Consider the following 13,257-nt stretch of genomic DNA (forward strand, 5'->3'; position numbering starts at 1 on the left):
GTACGAATTAATTAAATAATGCTGGCTCGGGTACCGACAAGCATTTGCGTCCAAGTGCTATAGCTTTGGCACCTTACACCTTTCTAAAATGGCGTTGTTCTTGTAAATCATTCTTGTAGTCAGACTGTACCATTCTTTCTCAACTGCTGGTAGATACAGTGTGTTGCACCTGGCTTTACTCTGTAAGTATATCTTTCACTTTCCCCACATAGTACACCCTGTCGGACTGTACCTTGCCCATGACTGTACTCTGTACTCTGTACCCTGCCCTGAGACTGTACCCTCACTCTGTACCCTGCCCTGAGGACTGTACCCTGCTGGGACTGTACTCTGTACTCTGTACCCTGCCCTAAGACTATACCCCAGACTGTACCCTGCCCAGGCTGTACCCTGCCCAGGCTGTACCCTGCCCAGACTGTACCCTGCTTGTGACTGTACCCTCACTCTGTACCCTGCCCTCAGACTGTACCCCACCCAGACTGTACTGTACCCATGACTGTACCATGCCCTGATACTGTACCCTGCCCAGACTGTACCCTGTACCCTGCCCTGAGACTGTACCCTGCCCTTAGACTGTACCCTGCCCTGAGGCTGTATCCTGCCCATGACTGTACTCTGCCCAGACTGTACCCTGTACTCTGTACCCTGCCCTCAGACTGTACCCTGTACTCTGTACCCTGCCCTCAGACTGTACCCTACCCAGACTGTACCCTGTACTCTGTACCCTGCCCTCAGACTGTACCCCGCCCAGACTGTACTGTACCCGTGACTGTACCCTGCCCTCAGACTGTACCCTGTACTCTGTACCCTGTACCCTGCCCTCAGACTGTACTCTGTACTCTGCCCTCAGATTGTACTCTGCACCCCGCCCAGACTGTACTGTGCCCGTGACTGTACCCTGCCCTGAGACTGTACCCTGTACCCTGTACCCTGTACCCTGTACCCTGTACTCTGTACTCTGTCCTCAGACTGTACTCTGTACCCCGCCCAGACTGTACTGTACCCGTGACTGTACCCTGCCCTGAGACTGTGCCCTGTACTCTGTACTCTGCCCTCAGACTGTACTCTGTACTCTGCCCAGACTGTACCCTGCCCTCAGACTGTACTCTGCCCAGACTGTACCCTGTACTCTGTACCCTGCACTCTGTACCATGCCCAGACTGTACTGTACCCATGACTGTACCCTGTACTCTGTACCCTGAACTCTGTACCCTGCCCCCTGCACTCTGTACCCTGCCAAGACTGTACTGTACCCATGACTGTACCCTGTACTCTGTACCCTGCACTCTGTACCCTGTACCCTGCACTCTGTACCATGCCCAGACTGTACTGTACCCATGACTGTACCCTGTAATCTGTACCCTGCCCTAAGACTGTACCCCGCCCAGACTGTACTGTACCCGTGACTGTACCCTGCCCTGAGACTGTACCCTGCCTGTGACTGGCTCTGACGGGATTCCCAGGACTCCTGCACGGAACACTGGTTTTCCTAAATGATTCAGTTATTGTTATTATTTTTTAAATATGAAAACGATTCACTGGCAGAGATGAGGTATTGATACTGAGCCAATAGAGAACTCCGTCAAGTACAAACATATGTCGTCGAGCATTTACAGTATTTTTAAATCTATCATTTAAAATGCAATTTGCTATTTTATTTTCCTTTTATTGCCGAGGATTTTAATGTTGTAGTTATGGGAGGAGTCTGGATACTGTCGGTGAACTTGTGTGAATTTAATCAGTTTTGTAAAATAGACAGCTATGTACGAGCCAAGTATGTATTTATCTAGTCATTTATTTGAACCTTTTTACAACTGTCTCTATAAAATAAGTTTTTTTTATAGAGACAGTTGCATGAATAGACTCATGCCATTTTTCATTGTTGGAGTTATATTGCTTAAATGGAGTGTACAAATGATGAAGAAATCATGAAATATTTATATACAGCACTAGAATATATCATTTTTCCAGCACAATCCTAATTGCATTTATCGAAAATTGTTTTCACGGTTAATTTAAACAGCGGACTGAGATTGCTTTGTGATTGCTGTGGCTGATGAAACGGTTCATGCCCCCCCTGCCCCCCCCCCCCCCCCCCCCCCCACATGAAATGATCTGAGATTTAGCTGGAAACCCCGTCTGTGCAGTTAAAACACTGACCCTCTCTTCAACCCCCCCCCTCTCTCTCTCTCTCTCTCTCCCTCCCTCTCCCCCTTTCTCTCTCTAACCAATCCAAGGGTCGGTTTCATAGAATGTTTATTTGTTTTGCCAGTGTTCTAGAACCCCACTGCTTCCCAGTGACCAGCAGGGATTGTGACATCAGCATTAGAATGTTGCGTACATATCGCATATCTGCGATCTCATGCCTTAACGGGCGATGAACAACACCTGACATTTGCCGACAGGATATGATGAATGATGATCAACATTTAAATCTGTTTTTTTGGGGGGTTTTTTATGACTGTAAATCTATTATTTGACTGCATTACATTCTGACTGTCTCCAGGTCCAGATTAACCTGCATAGCACGGCGATGTGATCCTGCCTGCATTCCACCCTTCCATCTCGGGAACTTTGTGTTCGCAGGCGCTGGGTGGGTTTGGGGGAGGGGGGCCGCGGATGGCCGTAATGGAACCAGAATGGGATCCCCACGCAGGCCAGCTCTGAGATTGAAGTGTAACTAAGCGTGCAGTAAAGTTTCAGGGTTCAGCTGGGCTGCAGGTGATGACCAGGATGGCACCCATGATTCATCGTGTCCTCCGCCCCGCAGAGCCCCCCCCCCCCCCCCCCCGCAGACACTCAGCGCTCCTGTAGAGAGCGGAGAAGATCTGAGCAGCTTCTGAAACCCTCTCCACCCTGTGCTGCTTCACATTTTAGGGTGTAAAAGCCTTTAAGAAGCATGCCGATTTTAAATAATAATAATAATAATAAAAATAATAATAATAATAGAAATAAGGGGGGGTGGTGTGAGGTTGTTTGTGTGTTAGCCTCTCCGCAGTGCTATGCAGTCACCTGGGTGTGTTTTCATTGTTTAATTGGTTAATGCTTTGAATGGTAGGCTTTATTTAAAAACAATTTTAATAGTAAGTCGTGTTCTAGAACTCCAGTGGTGATTGTTACATCATCATTAGAATGATGGTGCCCAGTTGAGAACATTCTGATGACACATTTGTGACCTCACACCTGAAAGGGCTCGATTCAGAGTGAAACCAATCAGAGCTGTCGCGGACGATTTTACCCGAAAGTGACTCCTTACGTCACCGTCAGCAGCTTTTACCCAGACAGAATATTCACAGGGCAGGGAAAGTGATCGAAAGACAAAACACGCAGTGACTCCGTGAACGTACCTTACCTCTGCAGTAAAGCGTGACGCGGATCAGCGCAAGATGAGCATGTTTCTGTGCGTGTCTGTGGGGGACCGGGTTTGAGTCTGTGATAGGGTGAGAGGTCGCGGCTAACCCCCCGCATTACCCTGCTGTCGGAAATACTGGCTTCAATTCCACTTTTCCTCTTAATGTATGTTCTACATGTTTTGTATTGAGCTTATGGTGCTTATATTACGATATTGTGTTCATAGTTTAACCTATGCACTTGTAAGTCGCTTTGGATTAAAAGCGTCTGCCAAATGACAAAAATGTAAATGTAAAATGTAATTATAGGCTGCATTTTCTTTAAAATGGTCTTCGAAAATATTTTAATATGATTTCTAAATGTATCTGCTTTTGTTGTTGTTCCGAATTCATTTATATGTCTTTACTATTTAATCATTTTTTTATTTTTTTATTTTATCTTTTAAGGAAAACAAGTCATCCATCCCAGCCAGATCCAGACCGTGCAGGAGGAGTTCTCCCCCAGTCCAGAGAGGGTCCGGTGGGCCCGGGACCTGATCTCCGCTTTCCAGGAGCACCAGAAGTTGGGCAAGGTACACGCTCCTGCGTAAAACGCGTTCCGGAGCCGCGTCTGCGCGCCCCTCCCACTCGTTCGCCCTGGAGCTGCGACACTGAGGCGTTTACCGGCGCTAATGTCCTCATCCAGGGGAGCGGCAGTCTGATGCTCTGCGCTTTCTGTAGACGGGGAGGAGGGGGGGAAGCAAATTAAGTGCAGAATGTTATTGTTCCTAATTTAGTGCATCGTTGAGCGTTGTGTTTTCTGCGCTGTGGGCCTCTGCCGCAGCGCCGGTGTGCTGGTGATGCACAATCTGCTCGCGCCCCGCGCCCATGCGTCCTGCTCCAAGAATAGCCCGGAGGAGGCTCTGTACGGGGGCCGCGGCCCGGCCTCTCCTGGAGCTCGTTATCCCAAAGGTTAAAACGCTCTTTTACTCCCGCCCGCGTTCTGCCCGCGTTCTGCCCGCGTTCTGCCCCCCCCCCCCCCCCCCCCCCTCCTGCTTTTGGCTTTGTTTACTCTCTCTAAGTGTTTTCTCCTGTTTTTCCAGCGTCTCGCCCGAAGCTCTTCTCCTGCAACCAGAACTTGTTTGGTTGCAGAACTTCTGTAGAATGTTCTAGAATGAATTTCACGTGAACGACAGAATGGCGGCGTTCTCCCTGTTAGTTCCAGGAAGCGTGCGCTCTTTGGGCTGTGTGCCGTAGCCGGTCCAGTCAGTGGCTGGTTTTTTCATCATAAACGGTTGACTTGACATTTTTTTGCGAGGCAAACTGTGCAGTCATAGCAACTGGATTGATTTCTTCCTTTTTTCATTCCCGGGCTCATTAAAGGGGTCGTTGTTTAATGGCCGGAACATTATTTATTCAGTAATTTAGATAAACGATTGCACGTCGGGAGCTACAATTTCACATTTGTCTGCATGAAATTGTTATTAATATGCAAAATTACATTTATGGTACTTGTGATGGTGGACTATTAAGAATTGTGTACAGAATAATCAGTATGACTAGCACTTAGCTCCCACATTTTGTAGTTTGCTTTAACATATCGTAAGGCATTTCAGTGAATTATATACATATATATATTTCTTTTTTGGTGCATGTTTTTAATTTTGTTGATTACAAAACCTGCAGAACCAGTGTGAGAGGGACTGAGAAGCTATTAGTTTTGATCAGACTGTTCAGTGGAGTGGTGTGTGAGACCTTGCCAAGGAGCCTAATGTGTGTGTGTGTGTGTGTGTGTATATCAGAGTGCATCGCAATGTCACTCACGGTATGTGTGTGTGTGTGTGTGTGTGTGTGTGTGTGTGTGTGTGTGTAAATGTGTGTGTGTGTGTGTGGTGTGTGTGTTTCTCTCTCTGTTCAGGGTGCCTTCACCTTCCGTGGTAGCATGATCGACATGCCCTCGCTGAAGCAGGCCCAGAACATCGTTACCATGGCCACCGCCGTCCCAAAGCAGTGAGCTTCAGCAGGCCAGCTTCCTGTTTCTTCAACCACTTCCTGTTTGCACACCACCTCAGGCTCCACCCCTTCCTGTTTGCACACCACCTCAGTGTCCGGGGCACACCAGCAAACTGACCTTTTAAAAACAATTAAGAAGTTAGAAGCCTTCTGTCTTCACTGTAGGTACGAAATGGTTCATTTGAGCTAATTTAGGCCCCACTCACAGTAACATGAGGATGTTTTTGTCCAGATCTACATTGGGCAGGGGATGGGGGGAAGGGGGGGGGGGGGCTGTGATGTCAGTCTGGTACCTGAGCCTCTTTTCTGGAAGTTTCTTTGGTGCTGAACTGCCCTGCACAGTGTTTTAGTGTGCAAGTGTGTGTGTGTATGTGTGTGCATGTGTGAGTGTACACTCAGTGAGCACTTTCAGTATTTATTAGACTTATTTTTTTGACTTATTGGTCTTCTGCTGCTGTAGCCTATCCACTCAGAGGTTTGATGCGTTGTCGTGTTCAGAGATGCTCTTCTGCATACCACTGTTGTCATGCGTGGTTATTTGCGTTACTGTCGCCTTCCCTGTCAGCTTTCACCAGTCTGGCCATTCTCCTCTGACCGTTTCTGTCTGCAGAACTGCTGCTCACTGGACGTTTTTTTGTTTTTCAACCACCATTCTTTGCAAACTCTAGAGACTGCTGTGCGTGAAATTCCTGAGAGATCAGCCGTTTCTGAGATGCTCACACCACCCTGTCTGGCACCAACAATCATTCCACAGTCAAAGTCACTTAGATCACATTTCTTCCCTATCCTGGACTGAAAAACAGCTGAACCTCTTGACCACATCAGCATGCTTTTATACATTTATTTGCTGCCGTAAGAATAAATATTTGCATTATCAAGCTGGTGTACATGTCTACCTAATAAACTGATCTGTGAGTGTGTGAGTGTGTATGTTCAAGTGTGTGAGTGTGTGATTGTGTGAGTGTGTGAGTGTGTGAGTGAGTGAGTGTGAGTGAGTGTGAGTGAGTGTGAGTGAGTGTGAGTGAGTGTGAGTGAGTGTGAGTGAGTGAGTGTGTGTGTCTCCGGTCACCCAGGTCAGGGGGTGCTTGGCAGGCTTGGTGGGGGATCAGGCTGAGCAGTAAAAGGGTAAACAAACAGACCAGCCCTCCGCCATCCCGCCATTCAGCCCCTGTCTCCCTCCACAAAATGGCAGGAGCGTAACCCCCCCCCCAGATCAAAGTTCTCCTTGCCAAACAGCTTCACTGTATTTCCTTAAACTAACAATCTGAGAGTTTGTTTCGGTGCCTGCCTGAAGGGCCAGCCTTTGTATGCCAGACTGGGAGCCTCTGTTCTCTGCGCACAGGCAGAGAGAGCTGGGTAAACTGGGCATCGGGCCGTGGACTGACCCACACTGCACACACACACACTCTCTCTCACTCACACACACACACACACACACACGGCAGGAGTGCTGTTTAGGCCGTTTCTCTATGTAAATATGGGCCAATTTCAAAGGGCTTGCGCTTTGTTTGGTCCAGTCTGTGCCTTGTCGCCTTGGAATAAGCGCCCCCCCCCCCCTCACATCGCGTCTGCTGGTGTCGCTTACCGCTAAAAAGCTAAAGACAAAAGCGCTGATTGTGAGCCGTGAATATTTCAGCTGCGTGTCTTTCATCATCGAAATGGGCGACGTACTTTAAATAAAACTCAATATCCCTGCCTGCGACGTTCAGCTTGAACCTGTCCGTCAAGCCGTTTTTTTTATTACGTTTTGTGTTTTAACAATGTCTTCATTATTTTATGTTGTATCCCACAAAATGGGAGACTTTTCTTTATTTGCCACTCTGGTATGAGCCCTGAGATAGAAAAATTAAATAAAATAATAATTGGGGGAGAGGTTAGTTGAATGAATAGTTCATCAGGGAGTTGGTGTCTACGGTAATGAAGGCCGCTGTATTGAGTTTAGACGTGGTGTCACGTGATCAGTGCGTCTGCGCTCGGGTCTAGCCAGACAGACAGATACAACCAACCGCTGTGCCCAGCCGAAGGCCCAACAATAAGTTGGTTCCTTGGCAGTCAGCCACACATTTCAGTTGTTTTCCATTCTCTCTGTCGATCTCTCTCTCTCTCTCTCTCTCTCTCTCTGTCTCTCAGTCTCGTTTGTTGTAAATGTTCTGATATTCTAACTGCGCGTTGTTTGTATCGCCCATGTCCCTGTTTCGGCCCACTGAATAGGTGCATAATACGTTGGTATTTATTTTTGCAAGCAGGGTTCACAGTACAGTACAATAAATGAAGTGCAAGTTCGGAGTTTTGCCTACGCGGACGTGTAAGCGGCGATGGTGATTGAATTCAGCCAGGCGTAGAGCGAGTGGCCTACGTCAGGAAGGCATGTTTCTTACCCCCGGTCCTCCGTCACATTGTGCTATAAATAACGCGGAACAGGTAAATAACATGAAACAGGTGAACAGGTGTTCTTTAAGGAGACTCCGCGCAATTCAGGCGGCGGCGTTGCAACCACTTCTCCCAAGGAGGGGGGGTCATTCTGTGGCCCCATCGTTCACGGGGGGTCCCTCGGTTCTGTATTACTCCCAACGGTAGATATACAGTATAGTCTAGCTTGAAATAAATATTATTCACTTTATTCACTTTAGCGAGCGCTGGAACATAGGCTATATTTTTCTTTCCCTGTGTGTTTAGTATTTATTCTAAACTTATCAGGAAGTGTTGATCCCAAGTGCTTAAGGTAACATGTAAATCACAAAGTTCCCGGAACCAGCCACTGGATCAGTTTTTCACATTCATTCTGGCCTGTCTTGAGTTGTTTTGTGTTGACGTGAAGATAATGCGCGGTTCGTCTGAAAAATATTGTTTCCTGCTTCATCATGCTACGGGAAACGAAACCCCTCGAGTGGATAAAAATACAACTGTGAGTTTAGCTGATTCGGCTTGGCTGTCAAGTCTGTGTAGCCACTATCGCTGGGATGCAACGTGGTCCGTCTAATTCTGTGTGATATTACGTGACATTTCTATTACGTTTCCGTCTTGACACAGCCTAATCATCTCAGCCCACGCGCCAGATTTATTTAAATACATTTTACTAGTGGTCCCAGAGAGAGCAAATTACAATTAACACGATTATAACCTTACAGGAAACTTAACGGGATTCAATTAAGCGAGGAACACAATTTTCTTACTCGCAGTGTGTCGAGATGGTTTTAATAAATTATCAGGTACAATTCAGGGGAGAGAGCGTGTATGCAAAACACTGTCAGAGGAAAATTAAAATGAAACGTTTTGCATAATTTTTTCATTAATCTCAATAGGACCCGTGTGGTAAAGATGGGTTTATTCGTCTAATTTCCCGCCTGGGGGTTCTCCAAATAATGTCTTCATTGTTTTACTAGTGCGCTAATGACAGTATGTGACAACCTCATTTTAACAAAGGATTATTCCTACGCAATAAAATGTATCGTTTAAATTATAGGCTAGGGATATTCGGACCCATGGTGCTAATATGCATGGGAGATATGAATGTATAGTGTCTGTCACGAAATTTAAGCGTGGAGAATTTGCAGCTTGTAAATATTAAACCCCTGTCATATTTTAGCAATTATATACCCCTCAGTTATATTTTTAAAAGTATTTTGTACTGTATGCTAGGGCATTTGGGGGATATTGCTACTGTACAAGTTCAACCATAACTTCAAATTTCAGTTCAATGTAGGCTATGCTTTGTCGGTCACCTAACAGGCAGCACGTTATAGAACGTCTTTTTTATTTATTTTATTTTATGACGAATGCATTATATAAAGCCTATTAGCGTAAATGAAGATTTCATGCTGTTTAGTTTAAAATGAAATGAGCCGCTCTTTCTACAGATTTCGGTCAGTGAAGATTTGTTTAGTGCCGTTGCGAAGATAATCTTCCTAGAAGACGGTTTATTTGATTTATTTGCTTTCTAAGAAACAAAGAATAAGGCAGTATATTGTCGAGAACTTTTTGTGCCCTTCCAATGATCGAGTAACTTTATGTTGATTGTGTTGGATTCCGTCTTGACAAAAATGCAGTCAAGTACTCAAGTAGGGTCCTCAACTCAAGTCAATTTAAGTATGCTTATTGTGTTAGTACGTTTCCACAGACCCTTATATATAGTATCCTAGATGGGGATTTGGAGTGGAAATTCTTTAAATCGTTTGAAAAGGGAAAGGAATTGTTTAATTTCTCCAGTGATGTTATATGATGAGGAGGTTCTTGTACACATTCACTGGATAAGTGAACATACATTTTGCTGCGATTGTTTCTGTATTATTTGCGTACTCGTACAAGTGTAAGGCCCACCTGGCCAAAAACATGGGAATATATTTTTGTTCAGTACATTTATTGTTCGTACGCTAGTTGAACTTCAGTTTAAAAAAAAAAAGTAAAACATTGGGGGGGAAAATGGACACACTGTCAAACCGAGTCACTATTTTTCTTTGCATATCGATATCAACTTCTTGGAGGTAGAGGCTCATAAATTTGGTTTAGAAAAAAAAGTCATTTTTCAGTGAGTTCCTGAACTAGACGTATGTAGTTATTCAATGTTATTATAATTTTATAGGTTCGCTAAAGCATTTGTAAAATGGGCCTGTATTGGTAACAATGTTGTAGGCTACTATATTTTTAATATTTAATTTGTGTATTTGATTCCATGGAAAGTATTTACTGGATTGCATATTTACATCTAAAAGTATAATGTTCTGTTATTATGTCTGTTTAAAATTGCGCCCCTGAAATGTTCAATGGAACGATTGTGGGGGCAGTAAATAAAGAGTTAACGCTTTATCCAAAACTCGTGAAAGTTGTCAAGCCGAGTGTCATTTCCCCCGCCAAGTGCAGTGATCCTTGTGTTGGACGGCTGTGTGTTTTGAGTGAAAGATAATTCCTCCTCAATAGACTGCGTTCTTCTGAAGTGTCCCGGGTTGGGACGACGCTTTTCTGTGCCACGGATAGTCTGAGCTGACTCCCCCCTCTTAAATGCTGACAGATCAAAGGCCCGGCCGTCTCCCCGCGGACCCCACTAAAACCCCGTCTCTTTGTCTGCCGTTGCTAGGTTTCCAGCGCGCGGAGAGTGACGGTTAGGGGCATGTTAATCAGGCTCGTTACAGTGTGACGAAGTCTCCGCAACTTTTCATTTTTACTGTTTCTGACCCCGTGCACCTGCAGTTATATTGCATGTCTGATCTAAGATCCTTATATAAACGCGGTAATAACTTTAGAGGGGGGTTTTTGACTTTTGTTTACTTACAGCAGCGCTGTTCTGTGATCTGGTCCGCCCCAAATTCACCTGTAAATGTCCACTGTTGACGTGTTATATGACATCTCCACTCAACTGGGTCAGTTGAAATTGCCTGCCATGTCTCTTTTTAACGTATTTTAAAGTATTCTCTTTTAAAGTATTTAAGTTATAAATAAAAGTCCCCAGAAAGAATCACTTAATGCTAATTTGCAAAAAAGCTACATTATAATTTGTAAATCTTGAACCAAGAGTGTTGTTTTGCTACAGAGTTTGTTACCTTGCTGTTGCCACTATTGATACATTTCCATGTTATTTTCTCTAAAGTCTGAATTTATGTGGAATAATGCATTATGATGAATAAATAAACGTTATCCAGATTTTCAGCATTCGTCCATCCTTGTTCATTTGGGCCACATCAAATAATCTTGCGCATATTACATCTGTAACATGTGCCCGATAATGGCATACTGTCACTCATGTGCCGTTTAATTAGCGATTAAGACCTGCGTTCGAGAGTAATTATGAAAAATCTGGTTAATAAATAGTATTTGAGCAAGGGCGTGCCCTTAATTAGTGGCACGATCTCTCCAAATGACTGGCTTTTCTGAGGCGCGTCTTTTTATCCGATTTACCCGGTTTCTTTTTTCTCCGTTTTATTTTGCCAATTATTGTTCATTTATTTGTTTATTTAAATCTGGATTTTAATATGCTTCTTGATTCGTTTGTCATAAAGTATTAGCTGTTGTTAAAGGGTTGAGCGTCAAAATAACATGATCAAATAAAAATGACCTGCACACATTTTCGATTATTTGCCTAAGCTTTTTCCGAGAAATCGTTTTGGTTGAATCATTATCTCGACCTTATTTGGGGGGTATGGTGTAACTTCAGACAGAACTTAATATTTCCTGCAACATGAGTCGATCTGTGCAAAACTATAATAATTCTGAATGATAAATAAATGGTTATTATGTGAAATGGTAAACTAACATTCCAATTTCTAATTATTTATGTAACCCCCAAATTATTTTGACTGAGAGGATTTCTTTGGTTGCGTCTGTGATGCGTAATAGGTTTACATATCTGTTGTGCAGACGGTTCGTTTTGTTGGCTTGTCAAATACGATGTTTTCAACTCTACAGTATTATTCTGTAGGCTATCTACATGATTAGCAATTTAACGTGCCTTTATCCTAAACTCGCTTTCTGCGGAGCAGTAAAAAGCTATAACGGTGATTTTATGTGGATTAAGATTGAACCGCGTAATTGCCCATTATCAATATCCACGTTAGAAGCGAATTAAAACAATAGCGAGTCTTTTGATGTACGCGATAAAATAAATGCATTATTGAATAAGAGGCGGCTTGCTGCGCGAGCTCGCGATTCCGCGCAGCGTCGGTCGCCTCTCCTACGGGCGCTCTAATGATCCCCGAACAGCGCAGGCGCCTGTAGTTCAAAAGTTTACCGGCGGATGCTGTCAAAACCAGGAGAAAGGAGGACGGAGGCTTATAAAAAATAAAAAAAGCCCATTCATTGCAGCCAGGTTGTTAGAGATTATTACAGCGTTCTGGCTGTATCCAGACAAAACAGGCCACTGCAATCGATTTACACGACTTCCAGAGACGGGCGTAACAGAAATAATGAGCGCAAGGTTTTGACTCCAGACCAAAAAGATGCACGGGTTTGGCCTACCTGTTTGTTTTAGCAACGACGTGCTTGGTTACACTGGTAGTTTCGGTCGGTGTTCCCTGAAAATTCTGAATACAGTTGGTGATGCTGAGACGGGCGTCCAAGATCCACTTGCGCCCGTGGGTAATCGCCACGGTGCCCTTCAAAGGATCTGCGCCCCGGTGATGGATAGCTGGCATTATGCTGGGCAGCCCTGCAGGTTAAATGGCAGGCTGTGTTTTTGGGGTGGCTTCCGAGGGGGCATTCGTCACTGTCCCACCGCCCGGGTGTACGGATTGGACGGGCCGCGGCTTTGTCACCGTCCTTCTGATAAGACTGCCCTGTGGCAGGCAGAGCCCAAAACACTGCACCCCTCACCGCACCTTCCACTGCACACCTCACTGCACCTTCCACTGCACACCTCACTGCACCTTCCACTACCCAGGCTGCACATGCATCATCACTGGGGGAATGTAATTCAATTATTGTTATCTGTTGTTATGTTATGTTTTATATCATATTATGTCAGTTGAAATGTCATCTCCTGAAGCGGCTTCCCTCAGTCCGCCACGTGGAAGTGCTGCTGTGCTTGTGCAGGTGAGGTTGCAGGTTTGAATCCCTGGGGGAGATGTTGTTGTAAGGTTGCAGGTTTGAATCCCTGGGGAGATGTTGTTGTAAGGTTGCAGGTTTGAATCCCTGGGGCGATGTTGTTGTGAGGTTGCAGGTTTGAATCCCTGGGGAGATGTTGTTGTAAGGTTGCAGGTTTGGGTCCCTGTGGAGATGTTGTAAGGTTGCAGGTTTGAATCCCTGGGGAGATGTTGTAAGGTTGCAGGTTTGAATCCCTGGGGAGATGTTGTTGTGAGGTTGCAGGTTTGGGTCCCTGTGGAGATGTTGTAAGGTTGCAGGTTTGAATCCCTGGGGAGATGTTGTAAGGTTGCAGGTTTGAATCGCTGGGGAGATGTTGTTGTGAGGTTGCAGGTTTGGGTCCCTGTGG

The 13,257-nt window shown here is 45.1% G+C and overlaps 1 protein-coding gene and 1 long non-coding RNA gene across 4 annotated transcripts in view; one reads left to right on the top strand and one right to left on the bottom strand.

The window, feature by feature from the left end:
* The window catches only part of clybl (citrate lyase beta like), a 68,552-nt gene extending 62,332 nt beyond the window's left edge, over window positions 1-6,220 (top strand). The window contains exons 7-9 of one of the 3 annotated variants that reach the window (XR_009705867.1): window positions 3,798-3,922; window positions 5,248-5,507; window positions 5,953-6,220. Coding sequence is in view for 1 of the 3 variants with exons in the window: in XM_061225941.1 (XP_061081925.1) it covers window positions 3,798-3,922; window positions 5,248-5,343 (221 nt within the window). In the remaining 2 variants the exon portion in view is untranslated. Of the gene's footprint in view, window positions 1-3,797; window positions 3,923-5,247; window positions 5,588-5,952 lie in introns of those variants that run through there. The other 2 variants (XR_009705866.1, XM_061225941.1) reach the window with 2 other exon arrangements.
* Window positions 3,735-13,257, bottom strand: part of LOC133116431 (uncharacterized) — a 28,007-nt gene continuing 18,484 nt past the window's right edge. Inside the window, exons 2-3 of the long non-coding RNA XR_009705868.1 lie at window positions 5,259-5,460; window positions 3,735-4,064 (exon numbers count right to left, since the gene is read on the bottom strand). This is a non-coding gene — a long non-coding RNA (uncharacterized LOC133116431). The remainder of the gene's footprint in view (window positions 4,065-5,258; window positions 5,461-13,257) is intronic.

The sequence above is a fragment of the Conger conger genome, chromosome 17, assembly GCF_963514075.1.
Source record: "Conger conger chromosome 17, fConCon1.1, whole genome shotgun sequence".
Taxonomy (NCBI): Eukaryota; Metazoa; Chordata; class Actinopteri; order Anguilliformes; family Congridae; genus Conger; species Conger conger.